Here is a 26,365-nt window from a genome sequence, read left to right on the forward strand (position 1 = left end):
ACAAGACGATATAGGAGGGATGCAGAAAGTGAGAGGCGATGGAGAGTAGAAAGGAAGCAAGGACGATGAAAGGAGAGAGATGGCCCGAGCATCTAGGGAGGAAGGAGAGAAGACTTGAGATAAGGAGAGAAAAATGGAAGGGGGAAACGTGGAAGTGAGAACAAGAAACGCGGGAGAAAAGAGAAAGAATTTGGAAGAGGAGTGAAATAGAAGGAAACGAGGAGGGAAAGATAATATGAAGGAGGCGAGTGATGCCGAACAAGAGAAGGAGGAGAGAAGAGAGAATATGGGAGAGCGGCCAGAAAGAGAATCAGGGAGGGAGAGAGGGAAGGAGGACAGGGGAAAGAGGAAGCAGAGAGAGAGAGAGAGAGAGAGAGAGAGAGAGAGAGAGAGAGAGTTACACAGATACACAGACTGTACAGACTTCACATGGCCCAAGAATAGGACTGGCCTCAACACAAATACTGTACTTAAGTTACACACGGAGGAAAAAAGGGGTACAAAGGAGTACAAAGGAAATCACACAATTACAGACCTATTGGTTCATTCGCGGCAGTTTGGGATAAGAAATGTCATAAGTAACAAAACTATTCTATCAGTTAAAGACAAAGAAAAGCAGGAAGGCTCTTTTCCCCATATATATATATATATATATATATCTTGTCCTCTAAGCTCCTTTTCCCAATCTATTTCCATGAAGTACTTCTTTAGGTGATGGTAGTTGCCCTTTTGTAGTTCAGGCTCTTATTGTAACTCTCATTACTGATAACTGTATCATATGCAATCCTGTAGTTGAAATTTAATACTACATGGTCGCTTTTGCCGAATGGAGGGCGATACATTATGTTGTCGACATAATTATCTTGTCTGGTAAATATAAGATCTAGTAATGATGGATCATCAAGTCCCCCTTTTCCGGTATTTTCCTTTACATGTTGTTAAGAAAAACTCCTGTACAATACCTAGGAGCTTTTGATCCCAGCAGCTTTCATAGCTTCTTACATCTAGAGTATTCCAATTTATATTTGTATTGAGATCTTCAGTTAATATAATTCTCACGCTGTTTCCTCGTCTTCCATCTCTCTCGTCGCCCCTCTTCTGTCCCCAGCCAATCCTTCTCCGCCGTCCTAAGCCCCCTGCCGCACCCTTCCCTCTCCCTACTCTCTCACCGCGATTCCCCCTCCCCCATGCCGCCGTCACATTTCCTCCTACATTCCCCTGTCTCTCTGCCATTCATTCATCACCGCTGACCTATTCTCTCTCTCCCAGCCTTCAAACATCCTTCCCATCTTCCTCCTCTGGTCCTCCTGCTTTTGGTATCACTTGTTTTTATCTGACAGAACAATTACGTTAGTTATAATCTAACCATGATAACCAGCCAGTAAAGACCTATAAATCTGTTGCTGTGTGATTTGTATTTCTATGTATTTATCACACCCACTCTTACCCCTGTCTTTCCCTCCAACATCTCTCTCTCTCTCTCTCTCTCTCTCTCTTCCTTGTTCCCCTCCTTTCTCCCACATTCCTTGTTTTTTCCTCCCCTCTTCCCGCTTCACTTATTTCCTCCCTTTCTCTCTTCCCGTTTACTCTCTTCTCTTTTCCTCGTTTCAAGACTCTCTCTCTCTCTCTCTCCTCCTTCTCTTTTTCTTTCTACTTTCTTCTGTTCTTCCTTCTCCATAGTTTCATTAACAGTGTCTCAAATAGGATCGATATCTGACGTGAAATTTAAATAAAGATCTAATATTAAGGGGAAGGCACAAATCTTTATCTTGCCCGGACGGTATTGCTTTTTGTCGTTTGTTTCTTTGTTTCTATGTTTATGAGAAACCTTAAGGAAAAACGACTGAATGAAATTACATGAAACTTTCAGGATCCTCGGGCACTGGTCCCAAAAGAAAGTGATTAAATTTTGGAGGCAACCGAGTGACCCTGAAGGATCAAAATCAAAGTCACGGAGTTTCAGAGGGCTATAACTTGAAAACGGTTGAAGGTAGAGATATTTACCATTATCAGCATACAGGGACACACATATGGGCTTTCATTTGTCTCAAAGACCCTTGACCTTGAGTGACTTGGAATGGTCAAACTCAAGGTCACGGATATCCAGGGTGTTATAACTCGAAACTGGTTGAAGATATTTACTATTACCAACATATAGGAAGTCCCAGATGCGCTTTAAATTGATACCATGACCTTTGACTTTAAGTGACCTTGAAAGGTCAAATGGAAGAGAACAGATATTCAGAGGGCTATAACTTGAAAAAGGTTGAAAAAAAAATAACTTCTTTCAGGCGAGGTTTGTTGTGTCTGGCACCACTTATTATGAATGTCACTCGTGGAGCGTCACAAACCTTGTTTTCGGGTCTCATTCTACAGACGTTCGATAAATGTGTACACTCACTCATTATAGGGGTACTGTATTTCCGGTGACTCTACACTGAGTGACAAGCCAAGTGATTTTATTATTACAACTCTGCGTTTGTCTGGTAAGCCAGTTTTCTACCCACCCGAGAACAATGCCGCTGGAACCATGTGCCTTTAGCTTCTGAAGGAGTTTGTACGGAACTTTGTCAAAAGCCTTTTGAAAATCGAGATAGACAACATCAACGTATTTAGTCTCGTCGTACACGTTCAGTGTATCATTGAAAATGTCCAACAGATTCGTGAGGCAAGAGCGATTATTTCGAAAGAGGAGGGGGGCAGGATGCAAAGGAGAAGGGTGAGGGTGTGGGAGAGTGAGGGAGCGAAGAGACAACAGAGGTAGGGGAAAGTGGTGAGGGTGACGGATATAAGGGAGGTGGCAGGGGTGGGGGCAGAGTAAACCGAGTACCTGGGAGGATGGTGAAGGGGCGACAGGATTGGGGTAAGCGAGGAGGGACAAGTGTGTTGGACAAGTGAGAGGTGACGGGGAAAGCCTGAGAAGATGGAGAAATGCCAGCGATGGCGTGGTGGGGGAGAGGACGGCGGTTAGGATGAGAAAAAGAGAGAGAGAGAGAGAGAGAGAGAGAGAGAGAGGAGGGCGGCAAGGAAATCTGAGAGGCAACAGTGGATGGGGAGAGGGAGGGAAAGGAGGAAAGGAGGGGGGGGGGAGAGGAGACTGGGCAGCCATAGATAAGGGAGGAAAGGCCGAGGTTGAAGGTAGGAATGGAAGGGGTTGATAGGGGTGTGACTGAGACAGAGAAAGTGGCAGCAAAGGAGATACAGGGGGTAGCAGGGGTGAGTGGGGAGAGGAGGAGATCGGCAGGGTTGGGGGACGTTGGAGAGACGGCAGAGGGTGGGGAGACGGGAGGAGATCGGAAGGGTGTGAAGGAAGGTAGGGTGGTAGGGGAGTGATGAAACGGAAAATGTCAAGGGCAGAGGAAACGGCAGTAGGCGGGTGGTAAGGAGGAAGTTTAAGTGGTGAGAAGGGTGGAAGAGGGCGTAGGGGTGTAGAGAAGAGGAGAGTGGGAGGGCAGGGTGAGGTGGAAGGGGATATAAGGAATGGCAAACACGACAGGGTGTGGGAATAAAGAGACGGGGATGTGAAGGGCGAAATGGTGGACGAGGGAGACGGGAAAGGAGGGCAGAAAAAGAAGCAAAGGAGAAGAGGTCCGATTTAAGATGGATAAAGTGTGGGGAAGACAGGAGTATGAGGAAAGCAGGACTGGCAAATAAGGGCAAGGAAGGAAACTTTTGTATTGTGGCAGGGAAGGCGGGAAGACAAGAATATGATGGCTAGCAGTGCACGTGAGAGAACGAAAGGGGCTGCAGAGAAAAGTTTCTGGGGAAGCATGTTATGGGCAGGGACAAGGAGAAAAAGAGTAGGGTGGGGAAACAGGGAACTTTTTAGCAACGTTAGGGAGACTGGAGGATGGGAATTACAAGGAGCCTAGAGGAGGGAAGGGACGGCAAGGAGAGCATGAAAGAGGAGGGGGGGAAAGAGTGTGTGTGTGTGTGTGTGGGGGGGAAATATTTGAGGGTTGTTAGACACTGGAGGAGAGAGAGTGGATAGACAAGGGGGCAGCGAACGACAGAAAAGAGAGAGAGAGAGAGAGAGAGAGAGAGAGAGAGAGAGAGAGAGAGAGAGAGAGAGAGAGAGAGAGAGAGAGAGAGAGAGAGAGAGAGAGAGAGAGAGAGAGAGAGAGAGAGGAGAGAGAGAGAGAGAGAGAGAGAGAGAGAGAGAGAGAGAGAGAGAGAGAGAGAGAGAGAGAGGAGAGAAGGGGGACAGAGGCTTTTGAAGGGAGGCAGGGACTGAGAGACGCAAGACAGGAAGGATAGGGATGGGAGGGGGGGCAGCATGGAGGGGATGGAAGGAAGGGAGGTGGCAGGAAGGGGAGGGAGGGGAGGGAGAATGCAGGGAGGAAAACGAAGGAAAAAGGATGGCTGGGAGGGCAAGGGGAAGTGAAAGGAAAGAGGAGGAAGAAATGAGTTTAAAGGGCGGCAGGAGTTGAGAGAGACAGGAGAGGCAGGACAGTAAGGAGGACAGGGAACAGAGGCTGACGACAGGGATGAGAGAAAGACGAGAAAGGAAGGAGAGAAGTGTTTGAAGGGCGACCGTTGTTTAGGACAAGAGAAGCGTAGCAGGACGGCAAGAAGGACATGGAAAGGGGGAGGGGGAGGCAGGGAAGGAGGGGAAGGGAAGGGAAGAGAAAGGCATGGAAGGCACGGGAGAGAAAAAAGTGAAAGGCGTTTGAAGGGCGACAGGGGTTGGGAGATGCAGAAGTAGTAGGACGGCAGGGAACACAGGGAAGGAAGAGGGGCAGTAATGAAGGGAGTGAAAGGGGGAGGTGGCAGGGAGGTCAGAGAAGGGAGTTGCACAGCAGGGAGGGGAGGGGAGGGGAGGAGGGTGACGGCAGGGAGGGTAGGGGAGACAGAAGGGTGAGGGGGTGGGCAGGCAGGTAAGGCGGCCCACAACCAATCAATACTGCCCCGGCCTGACTGGAGCGGCAACACCTGGCATTTTTTCCTGCCTTGCACATCCCGCACACGAAGCTCTTTTCCTTTCACCTTCTTCCCCTTTCCCCACAACTTTGCTTTTCCCTCTTCCCATACCTGTGTGTGTGTGTGTGTGTGTGTGTGTGTGTGTGTGTGTGTGTGTGTGTGTGTGTGTGTGTGTGTGTGTGTGTGTGTGTGTGTGTGTGTGTGTGTGTGTGTGTGTGTGTGTGTGTGTGTGTGTGTGTGTGTGTGTGTGTGTGTGTGTGTGTGTGTGAATGAGTGAGGGAAAAGACTTTAACACTGAAAGAAAGAAGTTATTATTTAATGATAGTGAAATACTGTTTATATATTGACGAATTTTTTCTATGTCACAATTCCTTTACTACGTTACGATTCCTTTTATGAAATGCAGTGGCCTCAGTATGATGCAATGTATTTGCCAAACGTAATGGATTTCCTGAACAATAATGAAGCTCAAGAATTTTCAGACAAAATATATACTGGACGGGATATTTTGCCTAATCTGTCAGAAGTAATATGTCTAGAAAATTTAGAGTCCAATGGACATAACTGTCATATATTTGGCTGCGATAATGTTTCGTTACTTTCATGGAGTTTATTTTACATATATACATACTATTGTCCGGAGCTATGGCGGCTCGACCAGTAACATGTCTCACAATATATTGCCTCTTGTCCAGGGTTCGAATGCAAGCCGTGGTGGACATCTTAAATGAACACTGACAGCATGCCCTTCTGTATGCTTGCATATGGCCGACTATGTCGGCTAAACAGATGGCATACACTAACTGCCACATACAAGCATAGCTGTCATATTATTTCAGTTTTAGCATACAACACTCATTCTACAGACATCCTTTTCCCATTCGTTCTTCGCCATATGGAGATTTTTTTTTTTTTTTTTGGCAATCACTCTTTTCCCTAGGAGAAGGTCCAGTCCTGTCGTGGACCTAAGATTGATTCAGAAGATTCAGAAACAAAATGAGAATGTCCATCCAATCCTAGGCTGTGGGGAGGAAATGAGTGACTGTAATTTTATAAATATTATTTACGTCTTTGAACGGAGTCACTATTGCAAAGTATCATAAATATATGTATCAGAGTTACCCTTAGAACAAGTAGTTCACAGGAAATTCAATAAAAATTATACAAGAAACGCTCAGATCTACGATTACCTCCAGCTTTTGCTTTTTTCAATCTTTGTGTTCCTTGATGTTTGATAGAAGCTAGGTTCATGGATATGTATTAGTCATCTCTAATGCAACAAGTGATATTCAGGAATTGAGAGAGCCAGATATAAGTGCCACTAAGACAGGTATTCCTTGTCATAATACATTTTTGTCAGGGTCCCACAATACATGCTCATATGGCCGCCAGGACTACGTGACAGGTCCACACAATGCTACTTTTTAAATATCCTGTAAACCCTAACAGTCCCATATTCGTAACCCATAGCGAATAACTCTTTCCCCATTTAATACTTTACTGAAAAAAGTTATATAACAATTTAATAATATATGTACGGGAAGTAACCAAGAGGCATGCCCTTGTCGTAGCTTGGGACAAATGACCAGTCGTTTAGGTAATAGAGTATGGGTGTTCTTAACCAAATCAAACAGACAGAAATAAATGCTTAAAGGTGGTCGTGAAGTGTGGTTGTTCTTATACAAATGAAGGAGATAGCAAAAAAAAAAGAAAAACTTGTTTATGCGCTATGTTACTGGAAAAAGAATGACATAAAGACACCACTGAAGAATATTTCCTTTTTGATGGGTTACACTAAATATCAAACCGAATAAAATTTTCGTCTCATCCATCGTGTAGAAAAAAGTAAGCAGAGTAAATAACAGACAGAGTGACTGATTATTTTGATTCTAGTGGTACAACAATGACAAACAGGTAGACAGTTATACTCGTAGATTTGGATATAATTAATACGACGTATGTTTGCTCAAGTCAGGTGGCCTGGATTGTAAAAATAAATAAATGATTAGATATGTAAATAATCAATATTTCTCGGATATATTCATTACATTTGGATCCTGAATATATCACAGTACCATAGATAAATGTGTTCCACTAGCAGTCCCACGGCGTACCACCCACGTCTCTCAGTCCAACATTTCTCCTTTAAGCTGACTGAAATCGTTTGACGATAGTCTAAATAAAGTAAATAAGTCGTCACTGCAGCGAAGGAGTAGACTTGTTCTGTTTATTATACTGTTTCTGTGCATGCTTTTTCCTACGACAACGGGATTATGAGACCTTGCTGCAGTTTAGCAGCGAACTTGCCTCAGCTATAGCACGGCCTCTCATGCACACCAGCTTCTGGCAATTTTCCACAATATTGCTTCTTACGTGAGGTGACGCCCAGGGAGATCGAGATAGGCTGGTCTCTTTCTCGTTACAACGAGACCCTAAGTGTCTTAACTTGTCAGATTATGGCGTATATTTAGGGTGGCAGCAGCGAAGCGAGATTGCCAGGTAAGATGAGTTTGCTTGCAATATGGAGCCTGAGACAGGCGAGGAGCTCACAGGAGGTCGCTGAATGCACTGATCAAGGACAACGGTTATTGCTGCCACAACTGCGTGGCTTGCACTGACGCAGAAATGGAATGACATTATTTTGTTCTTCTGTACTACCTGATTTCACGTTAATTCATGTCGACAAATCGTACTACTGGTGAAAGTAACAAAGGTTCAACAACATCACACACAGTAACATGGAGGCTTGAAATTATCTAAAATTAGGTACACCAATAATCTTTACCTCATGTCCTATTCTTCCAAAATGAGGAAGCGTATACGGAACTAGGAAATCATCTACCAATAATTCACACAATTTTTGCCTCAAGAAGAGAGTAGTGCCCCCTGGATAGAGTCGTTAGTCCAGACATTTCATGCTGGTACCTAGCCGACAACCCCTGGGCGGCGATATGTGAGCAATAAACCCAAACCATCCTTGGACTTCAACTCTCACAGGCCACACCATAACGCTACCAGGCATTTACTTGTTAGATATGTAGATATCCCCCAACCTTGTGATTTTCCCGGTTACAGCATATGTAATAATATACTGCTACATCGAAGTAAGTAACAGTAAGCAACAGTATACCATAAATACATCCTTGTTCATTGTAAATACCTCGTATTTCTGCTATATTCCTGCTACCAACAAACTATTCCTTTCAGCACAGGGAAAACATGTGGTGTCGATAAAGGCTATTTACAAAACCCTGACACCTTGAGGTGTCTATTCTGAAGTGAAAAACCGACTGTCGTATTGGTAATATAGTTAAGATAACAGTGTTAAGAAGACATCTCCATACAGAAGGGTTTCAATTAATTTTTCCCAGTTTCTATTTCTTTCTTGTTACCACCAAGAGGTTTATTACAACTTGCAAGAATAATCTCGGACTAAGGGGATCAAGAATAAACTATCCTATTCAGTTTCCGAGTGAAATCCAAGAATCTTTTCAAGAGGCATCTCTGCTTCTCAAGTTTACTTTTCACCAAATCTAATATTGTCGGAAAATATCATCCATCTTGACTGCAGGAGAAGCGACTCACGTAATTTTCGGTGTCAGCCTTCTAACAATTTCTTGAGTAAATTGGGTTCCGCGAGGGCTGGTGCTCTGGTGGCAAAAACCGCATGGAGAGGAACAATCACATTACTGAAAATACTCTGTGCCCAGGCGGCGTATGGGACTTAGATACTGGTGGCTGCACGCGGGTGTAACCAAATCTTATCCTTCCACTGCTGCCTTACACCTCCAGAACTCCAGTACATGCACACCAATGTGAATTTTTTAACTGCCTCAACCTGGTGGAGAATTTCGTCCTTTTGTTGAGGAATTGACATTATTCGCTCACCATCCACTCACTCGATGTAGTGTTGCTTTGGGTGTCTGCCCTTTCCTCTCGTCCTTCCTTCCTCTTCTTTCTTTCTTTCATTCTTTCCACTTCCTTCTGCCTACAGATTACTTTACACTCCCCTCCTGCCTTTCTTTCCTTCATTCTTTCCCTTTCCTTCTGCCTTTGGTTGAGTCTACACTGAGTGACACCAGGAAACCATTTACTACGCCGGGTGGTAACCATATGACCAAATTATGTCCTGGTGGTTTAGTGGGCAATTAAAGCGCTCCAATCGGATTGAGCCTATGTAGATTAATATCCAAGGGATGGTTGGCGTTTATTGCTCACGTAATGCCACTCAGGGATGAGTGAGGCTGATCACTCTCATCTTAAATGTCTGGATGAGTGAGGCTGGTCACTCTCATCTTAAATGTCAGGACCAACTTGCCTAACCCCGGGCTCCTCCGCCCCTCATGGGGCAACATAGGATTGGACGATGGTTGGATGGATGGACAAAACTACATCATTTGCAATGCACTTTTTCGTGACCATATGGAAGTATATAAACGTTGTGTATTCAAAACTAAGCTGATAAAGACGAAGTGCATGTGAGCCTCCTGAACAGACACAGATATGGTCCATATTGGCACATCATTTGCCATTTGAAGTGAACACAGACTTGTGGCTCCTATGACTCGAGAAAAGGATGTGGAACTAGGGCTTCATTCTCATTTTGATTTTTGCTTCATAAGATAATAAAGAACATGGCATTATATCTCCCTACCTTATATGACAATGGGTGACAGAACCACGATGCATTCATCTCAGGCTAAGTGTACAGCATACATAAATGTACACTTTCATATAACCCACGATATTAGAAATCATTTTCCTCTAGTTTTACTCACCGTAGCATTCCAAAGTACGTGCACATTTACGTTTCTCTTAGTACTATTGTTATTGTTTTTAACTTTTAATTACTAATAGTAAAACTGTTGGTATAATCACGTAACTTTTCTTCATCACTGATGACAAAATACTTCTCCAGGTGAGCCGCGTTTTGTTGTTGCAGTCCTGAAATGTAAGTATGAGAAAATGCGTAATTTATCTGCAGTGGTCTAATATTCTTTGAGGTAAGGAAAAATTCTTGAAAACATACAGTTATCAATGAATCTGCTGCAACATAACTTTCGTTTTCATTCTTATATTTAAGCAATGGACGAAGTTGTTTTTCTTACATATTGTTCCGTAATTTGTATTTAGATGTTCTTATATTATCAACATAGTCAATGAAAAGAGACGAAAGCTATAACTTTCATAACCCTAGGGATCATCATATTTAGTACTATCTTTCTGCCATCAAAATCTTTCTAACATCATTCAGAGAAAGCATTCCTTCGCCAAGGCATCACCCCTCCTCTTCTTTCAGTCTTGACCTGTGTCAATTTTAGCCAATAAGTTAACCCTGTGGTCCCCTCATTGTCCTCTATGAAATCACTAGTTTTTGCAATATGTAGCTAACAAGCACACGAGCCGAGCTATAAATATAACCTCTTCGACTTAAGTATTGACTGGAATAATTTTAGTATCTGCTGTTGGATAACATGTTCTTGCTACCTCAAGTTCATTTTTTTAGCCTTGAAGTTTCACATCAGTTCTTGGTTGACAATTGTAGATGGCAGTTGTAGCGCATAAATGCACCATATGGCAAATCTGGTTAAAGTCTTTCAGTCATTTAGGACAAACTTATACTGACAGACAAACGATATACACGGCCAATCCCTGTTGAAACTAAGGAAGACCAATTGCAGACAGTATTATAGCGCAGTTTACCAACCGAATATGTGGGAAAGTCTTGCATATCATTGTGAAGGGTTCGATGATTTCGGAAAGCCCATGTACTTTGTTTTGAATATTAATGCTTACACTCTTGTTCAGTACCGTATCCAGCATTTGTATCTGCCACTGCACGCACCTGGTTAATAGTATATACTGTATCAAGTCTGCCATTCCATACCAGTTCAAAAGAGAGTTCAACCCATTTGAGTGCAGTACATTACATCAGCAAGCTCTCATTAGGTTGCGACAAGGTTTTGGGATATTGTACAGTAACTTTTGACTGCCAATATCTAGCACATTAATTTGGAAGCGAAGATATTTTTCTATGTTAACTTCTTTCACTGCGGTAAAATCCTGTGCCGATAATTCTTGCTGTCATCAAATTATTTCATTCGGCTCAAGAGGCACTTTACACACTGGAGAGCTAAGATATCGCCCTATATTATCTCTTCAGCATGAGAGACTTTCCTAAGTTGGATAAAAATAGTTTGGAATTGCAAGGACACACACACACACACACACACACACACACACACACACACACACACACACACACACACACACACACACACACACACACACACACACACACAACAGACACACACTGACACACACAAAAAAACAGAGACACAAAAAAACACAGACACACAGACACAACACACACATACCCACACACCCACCCACCCACCCACCCACACAGCACAGAATCACACACGCACACAGATAAATATGATAGATAGGTAAATAGATACATAGTTTACTGAGCACAGTTTACAAGGGTTTGAACACAGAGAACAATACAAAACAGCAAATATACACACCTTAACAACGCAAGATCATAATCAGTTGTCCAAAAAAGCAAACTTATGAAAGATGCAGCAGCGGCAAGCAGTAAAATTTAATCCAACAGAACAAAATACAGTTTTTTGTACTGTTTAAGAATATCGTGATGTATCAAATGAGTATGGACAAGTAAAAAGCTCCTCTAACTTGCAAATGCCAAACAATTATCTATATTATTTGAAAATGGACATTCTTACACATGTCCCTCCTCCTGTACTAGCCTACAGACACACATGTGGTCCTTTACTGGGAGACGGCCACACCCCCGTCTATTTCATCGCACCGTTTCCACACACAGACTGTGCCCTGATGCTCGGAAAGGAGTAAACGATATTCTGTGGATATAATTAACTGTCTGTCCTTTCGTGTATATATCGTGAACATTAATATCGGGATTAATGACTTAATACACCAGACACCTTGATGCATGAGACTGATTAATGATGAACATACATTCAGCATTACGCTTTTTACAACAAAGACCTCATTATTTACAATGTAACGTTTCTTCTTCCCACTGGGTGTATTAGCGCACCAGACAGTTAAGTTGAACATTAAAGGGTCGTCAATCAGATTGGGTCTTTGGGATGACATTTTAGAATAAAATTTATGCTGCTTAAATCTAATTACGCAAGGTAATGTCGGGTACCCAAACTCAACGTAAGAAACACTGTTTGAGGATGACGTTCTCGCTCCTAATAGCTGCTTTAGGGTCCAGGTGTGTAACTTGATAATAGGTTTATAATCAGCCCCTAACCATGATTCACAGCCGTACAGGAGCGAGGACATCAATGCTGCAAAGAAAAAACAAATCTGTTAACTATAAATTGCACGTCATTATCTGTTACTGAAGGACACAAAGTTCAGACATGACACAACTGATTTCTGGCAGGGGTACCTTGACTGCAGTGGGCACCGGGCCGTCGCTGGTGAAGGGAGATCCAAGGTACACACACGACGTACAGGGTTCAATGACAAGTCTGTGCACCTGCAGAGGCTCGACGTCACCGGCCGTACCATTTATCACGAAAAACTTTGATTTTGATTGGTTTATAAATATTCCATAACCTACACAAAACGACTAATTTTCTCATCTTCTTGGTTATGTTGCCACGATTAGTAAATAAGAAAACTGAATCATCAGTCAAGACCAAAAATGAGGCAGCACGATAAAACCTTCAGGTACACATTGCCCTTTTACCATTCTAATGAGTTCTTTTACAAAAAATATGAATAGGAAGTAAGAAACACACACACACACACACACACACACACACACACACACACACACACACACACACACACACACACACACACACACACACACACACACACACACACACACACACACACACACACACACACACACACACACACACACACACACACACACACACACACACACACAGACAGACAAAGACACCTACTCATAGGCACATACACATAGACACGCACACACAGACAAATATACACAGACAGACAGACAGACACACACACACACACACACACACACACACACACACACAAACAAACAAACAAACACACATACACATCCACACGTGCGCGCCCCAGTAAGAAATGATGGCGGATGCAAAAACATAATACAGTTGTTGACTATCTGCAAAACAAGGCCTCGTTTGTTTTATCCTGGCTACCCCTGGACGGTTTTACCCAGCTGAGGCAAACCCCATGCTTTATCTCGATTAAAAAGATATAATTGAATTTGTAGCCTGATCTGCAGAATGTATCACACTGTTCCAACAATAGGATCATCATATGAAAAATGACTGACTTCCTCGCACAGTGGGGTCTCCTGGTGTGCGAGAATATGGTCGATATAATGTGCCGCATATTGGAAATTTTGCATATTTGAATCTATGGAATCAGTGGAAGTAAATGTATATGGTCGACACCTCACCCTATCTTTGTCATTTAAAATACTTCCCCATTATTGACTCTCATTTTAAGAAAGAACTTTGTTCAATGAGAGATAACAGAACTGTGAATGCAGTGTGCTAGGTAGCGCGTCACTTGTATATATAATTGCGGGATTAGCAACCTTACTGCACCCGTCCACTTGCTGGCCTCCATATGTCTTGACGGTTCGTAAAATCTGCTCCTTGTTCTTGAGAATGTGCCTCACTGCCGACTCACCTTAGCCAAGTTCACGTCCAATGTCTGAGTTCCTTTTACCTTGCTTGTTCAACTCTATAACCTGCATTTTCGTTCTAAAATGATCCTCTTACTCTTGGAATGAGGCAGTGGCGCCATGATGTAACAGGTGGGCAAGAGCGGGTCTTGTACAGTGCTAAAAACACCGCAATATGAGAGTGCGGCGCGGGCAGACACACTGAGAGTCTTGTGACCTGACCTGAGAGACGCCGTGAGGGAGGGAAAGAGTGGGAAACCTATCAGCCATCTGGTGGTGGCCTCGGATACTACTAATTTGGGCGGGAACGCAGTTTTTCCATTGCTTCTGACGACGGATTTGCATTTTAGAATCACATTTCGCATATTATTATTTCTTTTTTTTCCTGAGTCGAGTTCGCATATTAGGTGTTCCGCATATTGAGATCTCATATACTGGGAGACTCCACTGTAACTAGAAACAGTCTAGTGGTGATTTTTTTTGTTTATATTTCGTATCTTTCATTAAACATAAGCGGTAAGTGAGTCTGTTTTACCATAAAAGACACGATAACTTTCACCTTAGCGCGGTGGTAAAAGTACGTGCTATACCTGACACTTGACACCAACTGTCATATGGGTGCGGTGCTGACAGCTATCTGTTATTTACAGTACATGCACAGAAATAATATGACAGATGTGCTCTTCGGCATGTGAACATCGAAAGCGAATTCCTGCCCGGTGTTGGACTAATGGCCAAGTGTTCATAAATGGATTTGGATGACTGGACATTTTTTTATTCGGGTGTGTGTGTGGATCAATATAATTATATGGAGCACTTTGAACTTCCAGTAATATAAAAACATATTTTTATTAGTTCTTTATCTGTTAATAAATGTTCAGACGTTGGGAAGGGGATTATTTAGCGATAAAAAGAGGTATATATTCTGTTTGAGCTTTGATGTAGGTGTGAATGTGGTATACCAAGAGGAAGAATTTCAAATAATGTTTTTTTTTTTATTCCTCATGTCCATAAAATGTTTCGCGATACGAGGAAATATAAAATGTAACTGTTACTCAGATAATATGGAAATAAGTTGCCTAAAAATCTAATTTTTAAAATCTTGATTTACGGGCTTCAAAAATCTCAGAGTGCAAAAATAATCATGCCCTGTCAACGACCGTTCAAAAGAACATTAACCCACACTGATGAAGCGAACGTTGCGGGAGTGCATTGGCCTCCTTTCCGTGGTGTTCATGAAAAGCAGTATTCAACTAATTTCTGAACTTACATTTTATTTATTTATATTTTATCATCAGTCTTACAGCTAACTAAGTATCGACAGCAGAGTTGACAACGCATTCATCATAATGTTTGTGATTCTGTCTTAATATAATTTTGTAGATCTGGCAAGCATCTGACCATCTCTCTTAGTCACTGACTGACCACACTAAATATGTGGCTGAGCTACAGGTAAGTGAGGGATGCATTTGTAGTGTACTAGATTTCTCGAACAATTTCCTTACGATTTTAACTAGACTTGGTGAAACTGTTAAGGATAACCCAAGAGGTATACTTTTCTTATGAGAACAACAAGTCAAAGATAAAGGTCACATGGGAAGCATACCTTAAACAGCTTGGGTATGAGAGGGGTCAAAGTTGATGGGTGGGTTGAGGGTAAGGCAAGAACGATAAGAATCGTTTATGAGAAAAATGAGACAACGGTTAAGGTCACAGGGGAAGGCCAAAGTCTGACTCGTGTGTGTTGGTGTGAAATGAGAACAACTAAATCAGTCTAGGTATGATGCAGGCCAAAAGTAGTGGAAGATGGAAGAGTTGAGAGACGCCAAGGGCTTGATCTATCTTCTTTTCAGAACAATATGTCAAAGGTCAAGGTCATATAGAAGGTCAACTAAATAGATTTTTAATTTGATATTGGCCAAAACCGATGGATGGGTTTTGAGTAAGCTCATGATGAAGAGAATCGATTTTAAGAACAAACATCCCGAAGTGAAAGTCACAGGGTAAGGTCAGTGCTCGACCTGCGTGTGTTGTGGTGTACTTGATTGTTCGTATGTGCACTATTGATTGCTAGTTTGTTTGTTCTTAACAGATCTAGACTAATGCTGAGAACGCAATATATTTTAGAACACTTTATAACACACAAAATTATAATACTCCTTTAACTTTTGGCCGAATATTGCCGTACCATCAACAGCAATATTGCATATCCCAGTATTGAAAACTTTACAAGAAAGGTGCTAACACGATGGACAGATTTGCTGATGGCAATCTGACTAAGAGTACTCTTTTCAACAAGCCATCGTATACATTGTGTCCGACAGATTGTTCAGTGTTCTGCTCACAACAGTACAACACTAATATTTCAAATGAAGCCACATCCCTAGTTTTCAGCAGGAATGGAAATGTATCATAGGAAGAACACATTACCGCTCTTGCACAGTCTGCTTCCGAGAAATAAGGTGTGCTAAGCCAAGTCTGTACCTTCTTTATCTCCGTTCAGCCGCTGCCATGATGAAGGGGTTTTATTTCCTCCTCTGTGGACGGGGCTTCCCAAATACAGCCCTTCTCAGCAGGGTGGAATGAAAGGCTTTTCGTCTCCATAACTCTCATCCTCTTACTGACTCCAGTCAACTTCTCTCTCACTTCACCACATTGTTGTGTATTTATCCCTTTTCTGTCGCTACTTCGGTGGTCACAGCTCTTCTGAATTGTCTGTTTGCATTCCTCCTCCATTACGGGGGGCGCGTTGCACCCCGTTGGCAGCAAACTCCCATCCCTTTTTCAGTCCACCCCCTCAGTGCAAGAGTTATCGATACTCTCAGTCCATTATGTATGAACAGTCAGCTCTGGAACTGCCTTACTTTGTCAGTCTTTCCCTCTGCCTATGACCTCCCGTCTTTTAAAGGCAATGTGTCCCGGCATCTCGAAATGAACGTATCATTATTTTTTTCCCTGGAGGAAATCATTATTGCGGCCTTCTAACCTTTGCTCCGTTCTTTCTTGCATTTAAAAGGAACTGTGCAAAGCGGAATCAGACCTGCTTCAGCAGAAGGGGTATCTAGAATTCGTGGATATCAGATGGTCTATTGGAAACTGCACCTTGAAATGCAGAGTGCTTTTCATGGACTAATTATTACAGCAGACCTGCAGATCCTTCACAGAGAATGAAGAGCTGCCGAGTGTCATGTCACAGTCCTAATGAGTTTATGAGGCCACGTGAAGGGTTCACAGAATGGGTAATGAGCATATTTTGCGACAAAGTTATGAAAAGAAAGGATCGAAGATTTTTTTTTTTCTGTTTAATTCGTGTTTACACAGATGTCAATAAACAAAAGCATTAAGTTTATAATTAAGAAGTAGTATTCAGAAGGCAAGGATGATGCAGTAACACAGATTTTGAAAGACGTTAAACGCTGGCTCAAAAGTTACTTCGGTATACACAAAAAAGGATCCTAAAACTTGGTGCACTTATAATTTTGCTGCACCATATTTTACTGTTAAATACTAGTACAAATCAGCGTCCAGGAGAGAGAGGTGGCAATTTGAGGCCAGGACTGAATAAAAGAGCATTGTACCAACTCTCACTTCCTTATATTTTATTCACGCTGCATCCAAACGATTTTTCTTTAGATTAGGTAGGGGCTGTGTTAGTGAGAGGGTCAAACATCGCATGCCCCCACCCGCTCTTCCAGTAAAATGGGGTGATGAAGTACGGGCTTACAGTGGTCCCCTACACTCTGCCTCTCAGTAAGTGGGATTATAGTGGATCAAGGGGAGTTCCAGCACCGAACCCACTCCCACCACTGCTGTGTTCTATCCTGCTATCAGGCTTTATGGCAACTTGGCGCACTTTGTCAGGTTATTTCCTTTTATATAATGTCATTATTTGAGAACATTTGGTATATTGTCTAATGTTATAGAGTCATGGTAACTTAAGCACACCTTTCCATAATCACTCCTTTTATGCAGTCCATGATAAGGCTTACTTTGCTGTATTCTCTCCAGCTGGGTTATCTCGCGATAGCAAATGCGTACGTCGCTTTTTTCTCTCCTGATACGTTGCTACATGATTGGCGCTCTCTTCTACATTCTAGGAGTTATAGTCTCAACGTAAAGTCGGCGTGTCCTAATGTATTTATCGTTTTACCTACTCTATTTCCAACTTAGACTAAAGCTCTAGGTTTGGGTTTGGTTAGGTAGACCACCATCTTGCTGTATTCTACGTTATACAGCTTCCTGATAAGTACACCTCACTTTATTCTCTCGTATTTTGTTATTTCCTAAGGCTGTACTGCCTCCTGTTCTATATTCCCATGACAACTTAGGTGCACATTCCTTTGACCATCTTACTTGTTAGATGGAACACAGCCCACCAGTTTCTCCTTTCTCCGATATCTCCATTACAGATTATTTCAATGTTCACCACCATCTTTGGCTCTCTTCTCCTTTCACTGATCCACCTGGTGAACAAGTCTACATCTTTTCTATCCATAATAACCTATATCAGCTTGACCAGCACCCTACCCATAACCCTGACTGCTTCGGAGAGAGTTCCAACATACTTGACCTTTTCCTTACAACTAATCTTTCTGCTTATGCAGCTAATCTTTTTTCTCCATTGGGTTCCTCACAACCTTATCACCTTAACCCGTCCTATCGCTCCAGTAAGGCCTATAGACTCTCCCAGAAAACGGTGGCTGTGGCACTTTGGAACAGCTAATTGGGAGGTCCTCAGGTAGTACTTCTCTGATTTTCCCTGGAATGCTTATTGCTTCCATGGCCGAGAACATTTGAGTGTGCCTTGCTCATTACGGAGGTTAGCCACTTAGGCATGGAGGCATATATTCCTTTGTCTCTTCCTATGACTAAAGCAGAAAAAATTTTAGTTTAATGACGCTCGCTCTGTCAGTGTCATAACTGAGTGTAAGTGATATTCACATTCTTTACATACTTAAGGAAAATAATTGAATAAAAAATCACACAGGATACACCGTTCGCCATGTCAAAGGGAGAACAAAGTAAACACTCTTGCTGCTGTGTTAATCTCTTCACTCGAATGACGAATTTCTTATTACTATATTTTATTATCATCTTTTTCCAGACCATTTTACCCAGATCGGGAGAGACGTCTTGAAATAGAAGAGTGGGATTAAGCCTTCATGAATTCTTTCAGCAACAGAAGTCCTACCATAGTGAAAGAAAATGTGTAGCTAGGATATAAAAAATTCACGTCATGATAGTGAAAGGGTTAATAATTACAAAGCTTTATCGCAATCAATCATTCTGTTACTCGGAAAGAAGACAACAAGATCACCTAACGTCACAACGATAAAAACTGTGCTAAACTGAATTTAATCCTTCGAAGGGATGGGGTGGAGAGGTATATGAGAGAGGGGGGTGTGAGTTGGGAGCAGGGCAGTGAAATGGCGGGGGACAGGGCGACTTGGAGGCGATTTGTTTGTGGCCACCCCAAACGGGATTGAGGCGTCTGGCAATAGATAGATAGATAGATAGATAGATAATGTATACAACTCTATATAAAAAATTGCTTTATTATTCGGAAAACAAAAATAAGATCACCAGCCATGGCAGCGTTATTAACTGAGCGTAATCCCATCCATTCGCGGTTAAAGAGGAGGAAATCGAGAAAAATATAGAGGTAGTCTTTATCCTGACAGACGCGGGTCATTGTACCTGATAATTGCAGCTTAGGTATAATCCCGCTTTCACTGATGGAGATTATTCTTTATACGACCAAGACTCTCTTTTTCCCTCATCTGTTCACTTCCATAAATCCTTCGTTTCTCTTCTCCTCTCTCTCCCTCTCTCTCTCTCTCTCTCTCTCTCAGTCATACAGTACACACCGGTACATCAATATACAGTATGCACTTATACCGAAGTTGTGAAAAAGCATATACTAGTTGTTTTTGTTCAAGTAAAATACGAACAATAAGCCTCGGACCAGGACTGACCAAAAGATGACGACTAAGGAACGAACAAAGGACATGGAAATGGCAGGGGACAGGGCGACGTGGAGGCTATTTGTTTGTGGCCACCCCGTATGGGACTGGTGGCGTCTGGCAATAGACGAATAGAGAGATCCCTGTGCCTAATTGCTTCTATGTAGTTACTGGCAATAGGTAAGGCAGGCGACACTGCCCCTTTGAGAAAAACTTTGACTGACCTACTTTTAATCTATATATTCCGGTGTTCATTTTTTAACCATATTTTTGCTGACACTGGGCCTATGAAATGAACAGACTAAAGATCTCATGAAGTGAAACGAGTAAAGTCTGTATCTAACGCCTTCAGTTCAGAAAATTGTCCTAAGCTAAATAAAGTTGTCTTGAGATGGCATGATAATAATGAGCAAAAAGTAGTGATAATAATAATAATGATAATAATGATAATAATAATAATAATAATAATAATAATAATAATAATAATAATAATAATAATAATAATAACAAATGATGATGATGAGATGTAATAATACACCATAGGATTCAAGTGGATAAAGAAGCCATATTCGACTGATTATTATTTTCTTGATGACGCCATTTCATAAGATCTTATTCTGTCCATTTGAAATTATGTTTATTTTTGCAGCTACCAAGCGATAATATCCAACCTTCAGAGCAAATCCTAACCGGGTTAAGGAATATCCCATTTAGCTCCTACAGGTCATAAAATCTCTCCCAGCCTAAGTAAAATCGTCCGTAGATAGCATGAAAAAATACAGCGAAGGTCTTCAGCCTGAGGCGGGTGAACACGATATTTTCCTGAGTACACTTTCTGAATTCTTTCCCCCGTAAGCCGTTCTCATGCGAACCTTCTACTAAAACATAATCATTTTCCTTACGTGCGTGTTCGGTTAGGGCAGAAATGAGAGCTGACGTTCCGAGGTAAGATAAGAGGTTGGCTATAAGGGCAAAGGCCAAGGGACTGGGGATGACGGGAGGTGAGGTGGGGTGAGGTGATGGGAGGTGATGGGACGTGGCCTAATGGGAAGTGAGGTAAAGACGGGTGAAGCGATAGGGGATGATGGGAAGTGAGGCGAAGTAAGGCGAGGAGCAGGGGATGATGTGAGGTGAGGTGAGGTTAAGGGGTAGGAGATTATAAGAGATGAGATGAGGTTCAGGGGTAGGGGATGATGGGAAAGAATTGAGGTGAAATAAGATAAGGGGCAGGGCATGATGTGAGGTGAGAAGAGGTGAGGTAAGGGGCAAGGGGTGATGTGATGTGAGGTGACGTGAGATGAGGGGCAGGGCATGATGTCAGGTGTGGTGAGGTAAGGTAATGGGCAGGGGATGATGTCAGGTGTGGTAAGGTAAGGAAAGGGACAGAGTATTATGTCAGGTGAGGTGAGGGGCAGAGGATGGTGTCAGGGGAGGTGATGGACAGGAGATGATGTGAGGTGAGTTGAGGGGCAGGGGATGATGTCAGGTGAGGTGAGGGGCAGGGGATGATGTCAGGTGAGGTGAGGGGCAGGGGATGATGGAGGAGAGGTTAGGTAAGGAACAGGGAATATTGTCCGAAACTGTACACAGAAAGACGCCATGTTGAGGCACCGACACAGCAGCGTGGTGGAGCTGACCAGTTATACAAACATGCCTCAACCCTCTCCCTTATCCCCACGATACGAGGATGGTGGGTTGCAGGAGAGGGGCAGCTTCAGCCTGCAGTCCACTGGGTTCACATTCAGGTGACCATAGAGTTTCAGCTACTACTACTACTACTACTATTACTGCTGCTGCTGCTGCTACTACTACTACTACTACTACTACTACTACTACTACTACTACTACTACTACTACTACTGTACCAACAGAAAGTCTGCAGAGGTAGATGAAAGAGTGACAATCCAGTTACAGGTAAGTGTGAGAGGGCACAAGAGAAAAGCTTGGATAGTGCAGTGGCAAGTGATGTCCCATTCATTACTTAAAGGTGAACGTGTACAGTGAAAGTGGAATAAAACAGAGAGAGAGAGAGAGAGAGAGAGAGAGAGAGAGAGAGAGAGAGAGAGAGAGATGGGGGAGGGAAGGAAGGAGGGAGAGAAATGTTCAGTGTCAGCTTTGGTGATTTAAAAAAGAAAATGTTTGTCGCAACTAACTTTGTGGATTTCTACTCAGCAAATACACACACACACACACACACACACACACTCACACACACACACACACACACACACACACACACACACACACACACACACACACACACACACACACACACACACACGCACATTGTTACAACGGCACATACTTGTGTAGATATAAACTATAGTACTGAATTCTGGTAGCCTGTTAAACCATAAATTAAGTAGAAATATATTGTTAAAAAAGTTCCAGTGAGAAAATGAAAGATAAGGTTAGATTCCTCGCCTAGATGATCTTTAAATTCAGTCCTGTGTCCAGATGATTAATTTCAACTTGTGAATGACGGAGGATGAGGTGGAGGGATGGAGTTGAGAGGCATATTAGGGAGGGGGGAGTGAGCTGGGAGGAGGGCAGTCAAATGGGGGAGCGGACAAAAACTCACCGGACATAAACTCACTGGACAAAAACTCACCGGACAGAAACTCACCGGACAAAAACTCACCGAAAAATATCTAAGGAGGACAAAAACTCACCGAGCAATATCTAATGAGAATAAAAACGAGTAATGATTTGAAACATGTTACGACACTTTAAAAAGACCTTCTTTTGAAACATTTGAAACATGCTTTGACACTATGAATAGGATAAAGAGGATAAAGAGGATACGACGCTTTAGAAACAGCTTTTCTTGAAACATTTGAAACATGCTTCGACACACATGTTTGAATTATCCGTTATTGTATTGGTGTTCAGGTTTCTCACATCAATATCAGTAGCAATGGAGATCATCAAAAACAACAAGGGTGGCCAAAAGCTGTGCGTTCATGGATATATGTACAGTCGTCAGCATAAATTCGCTGCAAGTCCCTCGTGTGTTGTGAGTCCTTTTGTCTGGCAACAGTGTAAGGGTACTAGTTGCCACATAGACTTTTATACACTTTAACGACGTGTTTTTTAAAACTGGTACTGGAGGCTGACTAGAATACAATATTATGTATACCGTATTTAATTAGTATAAAAAAAAGGGCAAAAGCTGACAGAATGTTATGAAATGACGTATGAGTGTAATACTCAGACATTCCTCATAACCGTGTCTAAACTCCCTTCCCCTCTCTCCCCCTTTCTCCTCCTGATGTCCCCCCACCCCTCCTTCCCCCTCCTACTCCCCACTCACGTTCATGCCTCTCCACTTTCTCCTCTCCTCACTCTCTCTACCTTCATTCATTTATCCACGGCACTAACCCGACTGGTGCATCACAATTCTCTCTTGACTGTTTACTAAACCAATATTGTCCTGTTCTCAATTGCTCGAAAATCTTTAATAAAATGTATCCAAGGCTGATTACCAATACCCCTTCCTGTTCTAATCCCATTCTCACCCTCCCCGTCTGATTCCCACTCTTTTTATGCCAGTTGTCATTCTTTTCTCCACCCCTTGTCACTACCAACAGCCGCTAGATACAGAAACGTTTGAGGTCTCGTTCTTGTGATGAAATCTTTACTGTATGTGTGTGTGTGTGTGTGTTTAGTGAGCCTGGCAGTTGGTGGCTATTATTTCAGCAGGCGAAATTAAACAAACATTTGTGCCCATTCCTCGTACTTCCTCTCTCTCTCTCTCTCTCTCTCTCTCTCTCTCTCTCTCTCTCTCTCGTTTCAAGGAAAATGTTCCCACCCTCCTCATACTGTTCACTGATTCATGAAGCAGGATCAGAACCCATCATGTTTCGAACTACTGCATCACGTGTGGAGTAAAGAGTGGGTGAAAAAGACTGAGGCATGGCAAGATACTCCCGAATGTAAGGAGCTAAAAGGTTACAGGAATAGACAAGAAATGGAGAAGAGTGCAGTTCATTACCTAGATCTGCGCCGTGGTTAAGGTAGACAGGATGCGGAGAGAGGGGAGTGGAAATGAAGGAGCATGGGGGGGGGTGAGAGGTAGGGTGGAGAGGGACATGGGGTGGGTACGAGGGAGAGAGCAGAAATTTTATCACTCTACAACATTCTTCTGTCGTCTTTTGCTCATTTTTATGCTAATCAGATATAAAGACTACTGCATTCTGGGCGATTTATAGCACTAATTCTTACAAACACGTCTTTAAAGCGTATAAAAGCCTGTGTGGCAACTAGTTCCTATACACTGTTGCCAGACAAAACAACCACATAACACGAGCAGGCTTGCAGCGAATTTGTGCTGACGACTGTACGTGAAGAAGATATCGAAGAATGAGTGGATACGATGGCAGTGCTGTCAACAATCAAGCCTGAAATGTAAAGGAGCCCTAACTTCGGATGTAAATGTAAGGAGTTTCATTAAGGTTGTGTTTCCCTAATATAAGGAATATTTAAGGAGGTGCGAGGTTGTTTGAAAGGAATGAAGCGACTGAGTGTGGAGTGAGGCTAGATGGGGAGGAAATGGAAAATGTGAGGGTATTTAAATATTTGGGTAGTGTGTTGAGTAAGGATGGAAGTTGGAAGATGAAGTGCGTGTAGTGTAGTCAGTGTAGACGGCGGCAATAGATAGATAGATAAAACTAACACTGAATTCATATATATTTTTTTTTTCGTTTTTAGATGCAGAATCCGCGCTCCTTTGTTGATCACAACCATGAAGCAGATGAAGCCTTAGTTTCTGTCACAAAATTAAGAGCAACCCTAAAACAACAGGCAAGAGAAACTAAGGGTCGCCCAAACCAGCTGCTTGCTCAGGGATTGGAATCTGCAAGTGACGAGGTTCGTGCCCACATTGGTCAGCTAGATACATGCAGACGTGATCTTCGTCGGCAGAGGCGAGGTGCATTACCTAAAGAACCTGCAAATGTACGTGAACTAAATATTACAGATGATTGGAAACGTACATCTGGTGAACAGCCACGACGATTCCTGTTGCATGACAGTGGTGCGGATGCCTGCAACAGAGTGGTTGTATATGCTACTGATGAGTGCTTACGATTACTGTGCCGGGCCCGTACGTGGTTTATGGACGGGAACTATGCTATGGCTCCAGAAATTTTCCAGCAACTTTATGTTATTAGAGCCCCATTAGGCGAAACAGCAGTTTCTTGCGTGTATGCATTCCTGTCAGGAAAGTCACAAAATATATATGAAGAACTGCTTCAAAGTGTTGTAGATGGGTGTGAAAGGCTAGGGTTTACACCAGATCCCACAGAAATTGTACTAGATTTTGAGAAAGCTGCCATGCAAGCTGTCAGTACCATTTTAGGTCCTCATGTAGCCACTAAAGGATGTTTCTTCCACTTGACGCAAAGTACGTGGCGTAAGATACAGGAATTAGGGCTTGTGAATTGCTACCGTGAAAATGATGATTGCAGACTGTTCTGTGGAATGATGGATGGGTTAGCATTTCTTCCATTAGAGAAGGTGCAGGAAGGTATGCAGTTTTTGAAGGACAACACCCCTGAAGAATTTGAAGACCTCCTTGCATACTTCGACAGGACATATGTTACAGGTACATTCCGTCATGTACGACTTCCTGGAAATAATGAAGGCCCAGAATCACTACAAGCCAATATTCGACGACTTCCACCTCCTTTTCTGCCAGGTATATGGAACGTGCACAGTAATATCCTAAATGATGCAGCTCGAACAAACAATATGAGTGAAACCTGGAATTCATCATTCAAGCAGCTTGTTGGTCATTCCCATTCATCTTTTTACACTGTTATTGATAACATTAGGAAGGATGAAGCCTTAGTCAAAACCATGATGCTGCAGGATGACAGAGGGGAACCTCCAAAGAGGAGAACCAAGAGAAACTATGTTCGTCTTCAGAAACGTTTAAAGAGTTTATGTGAAGATATAGTTGCCGGTAGGAAATCGACAGAGGAATTCCTTCGAGCTGTTGGGCAGTGTGTCCGTTTTTAAACCTAGGAGTTCACTTTGTTTTGAATAACTCATTTAATGGACCAGGTTTTCAGTATTATAGTTCAAATAATCTTCTATGTTTTAAAGTTTTTAATACATAAATATACCATTTTTAAACATATCTGACATATAAAAAACTTTCTTTTATTTCGGTGAGTTTTTGTCCTCCTTAGATATTTGCCGGTGAGTTTTTGTCCGGTGAATTATTGTCCGGTGAATTATTGTCCGGTGAGTTTTTGTCCGGTGAGTTTTTGTCCTACCCCCGTCAAATGGTGGGTGAAGGAGCGACTTGGAGGCGTTTTTGTCTGCTGCCACCCTTTCCGGGATTTAGGGCGCCGGACTATAGATAGATAGACAGATAAAATGACCGATTGTGTTGTTAGTGTTAGTGGAAGCTGTACATAACCTCTTATGTCCGAATGTCTCCCCTAACATTAATAAAACTGAACAGAGCTGGCAAGAGTAAAATATTGCATGTCACCGTAGTGGCAGGGTAAGCTTCATCATAAACGGCATCAGTATTAACATTTCCAGATCCGTATGACACTCTTAGCGGAATTAGTCTTTTGTTAAGTGTTAGAGTGTAAGCGAGTCCCACATACCATAAGTGGGTGTTAGGCTAAAAGATGGCTGTTTTTTTTTTCCTTTAATGGTGGAGCAAGAGGGATAAAACTACAACTGGCCAAGATGTAGGCGGATTGTGATTTATTTGTGTCCACAGGTAGGAAAAGTAACGCTTCAGTCCATTCCTAATACAGTT

General features: G+C 42.5%; 1 protein-coding gene across 1 annotated transcript; it reads left to right on the forward strand.

Annotated features, from left to right (window-relative positions):
• Nucleotides 1-24,294: 24,294 nt before the first annotated feature.
• LOC145408258 (uncharacterized) lies at nt 24,295-25,605 on the forward strand. The gene has a single exon (XM_080279026.1). It carries the CDS (start codon nt 24,295-24,297, stop codon nt 25,603-25,605), a length of 1,311 nt encoding a protein of 436 aa, XP_080135152.1.
• The last annotated feature ends 760 nt before the right edge of the window (nt 25,606-26,365 follow it).

This window comes from Coenobita brevimanus, chromosome 76 (genome assembly GCF_032717465.1).
Source record: "Coenobita brevimanus isolate Jiangsu-jjx chromosome 76, ASM3271746v2, whole genome shotgun sequence".
NCBI lineage: Eukaryota > Metazoa > Arthropoda > Malacostraca > Decapoda > Coenobitidae > Coenobita > Coenobita brevimanus.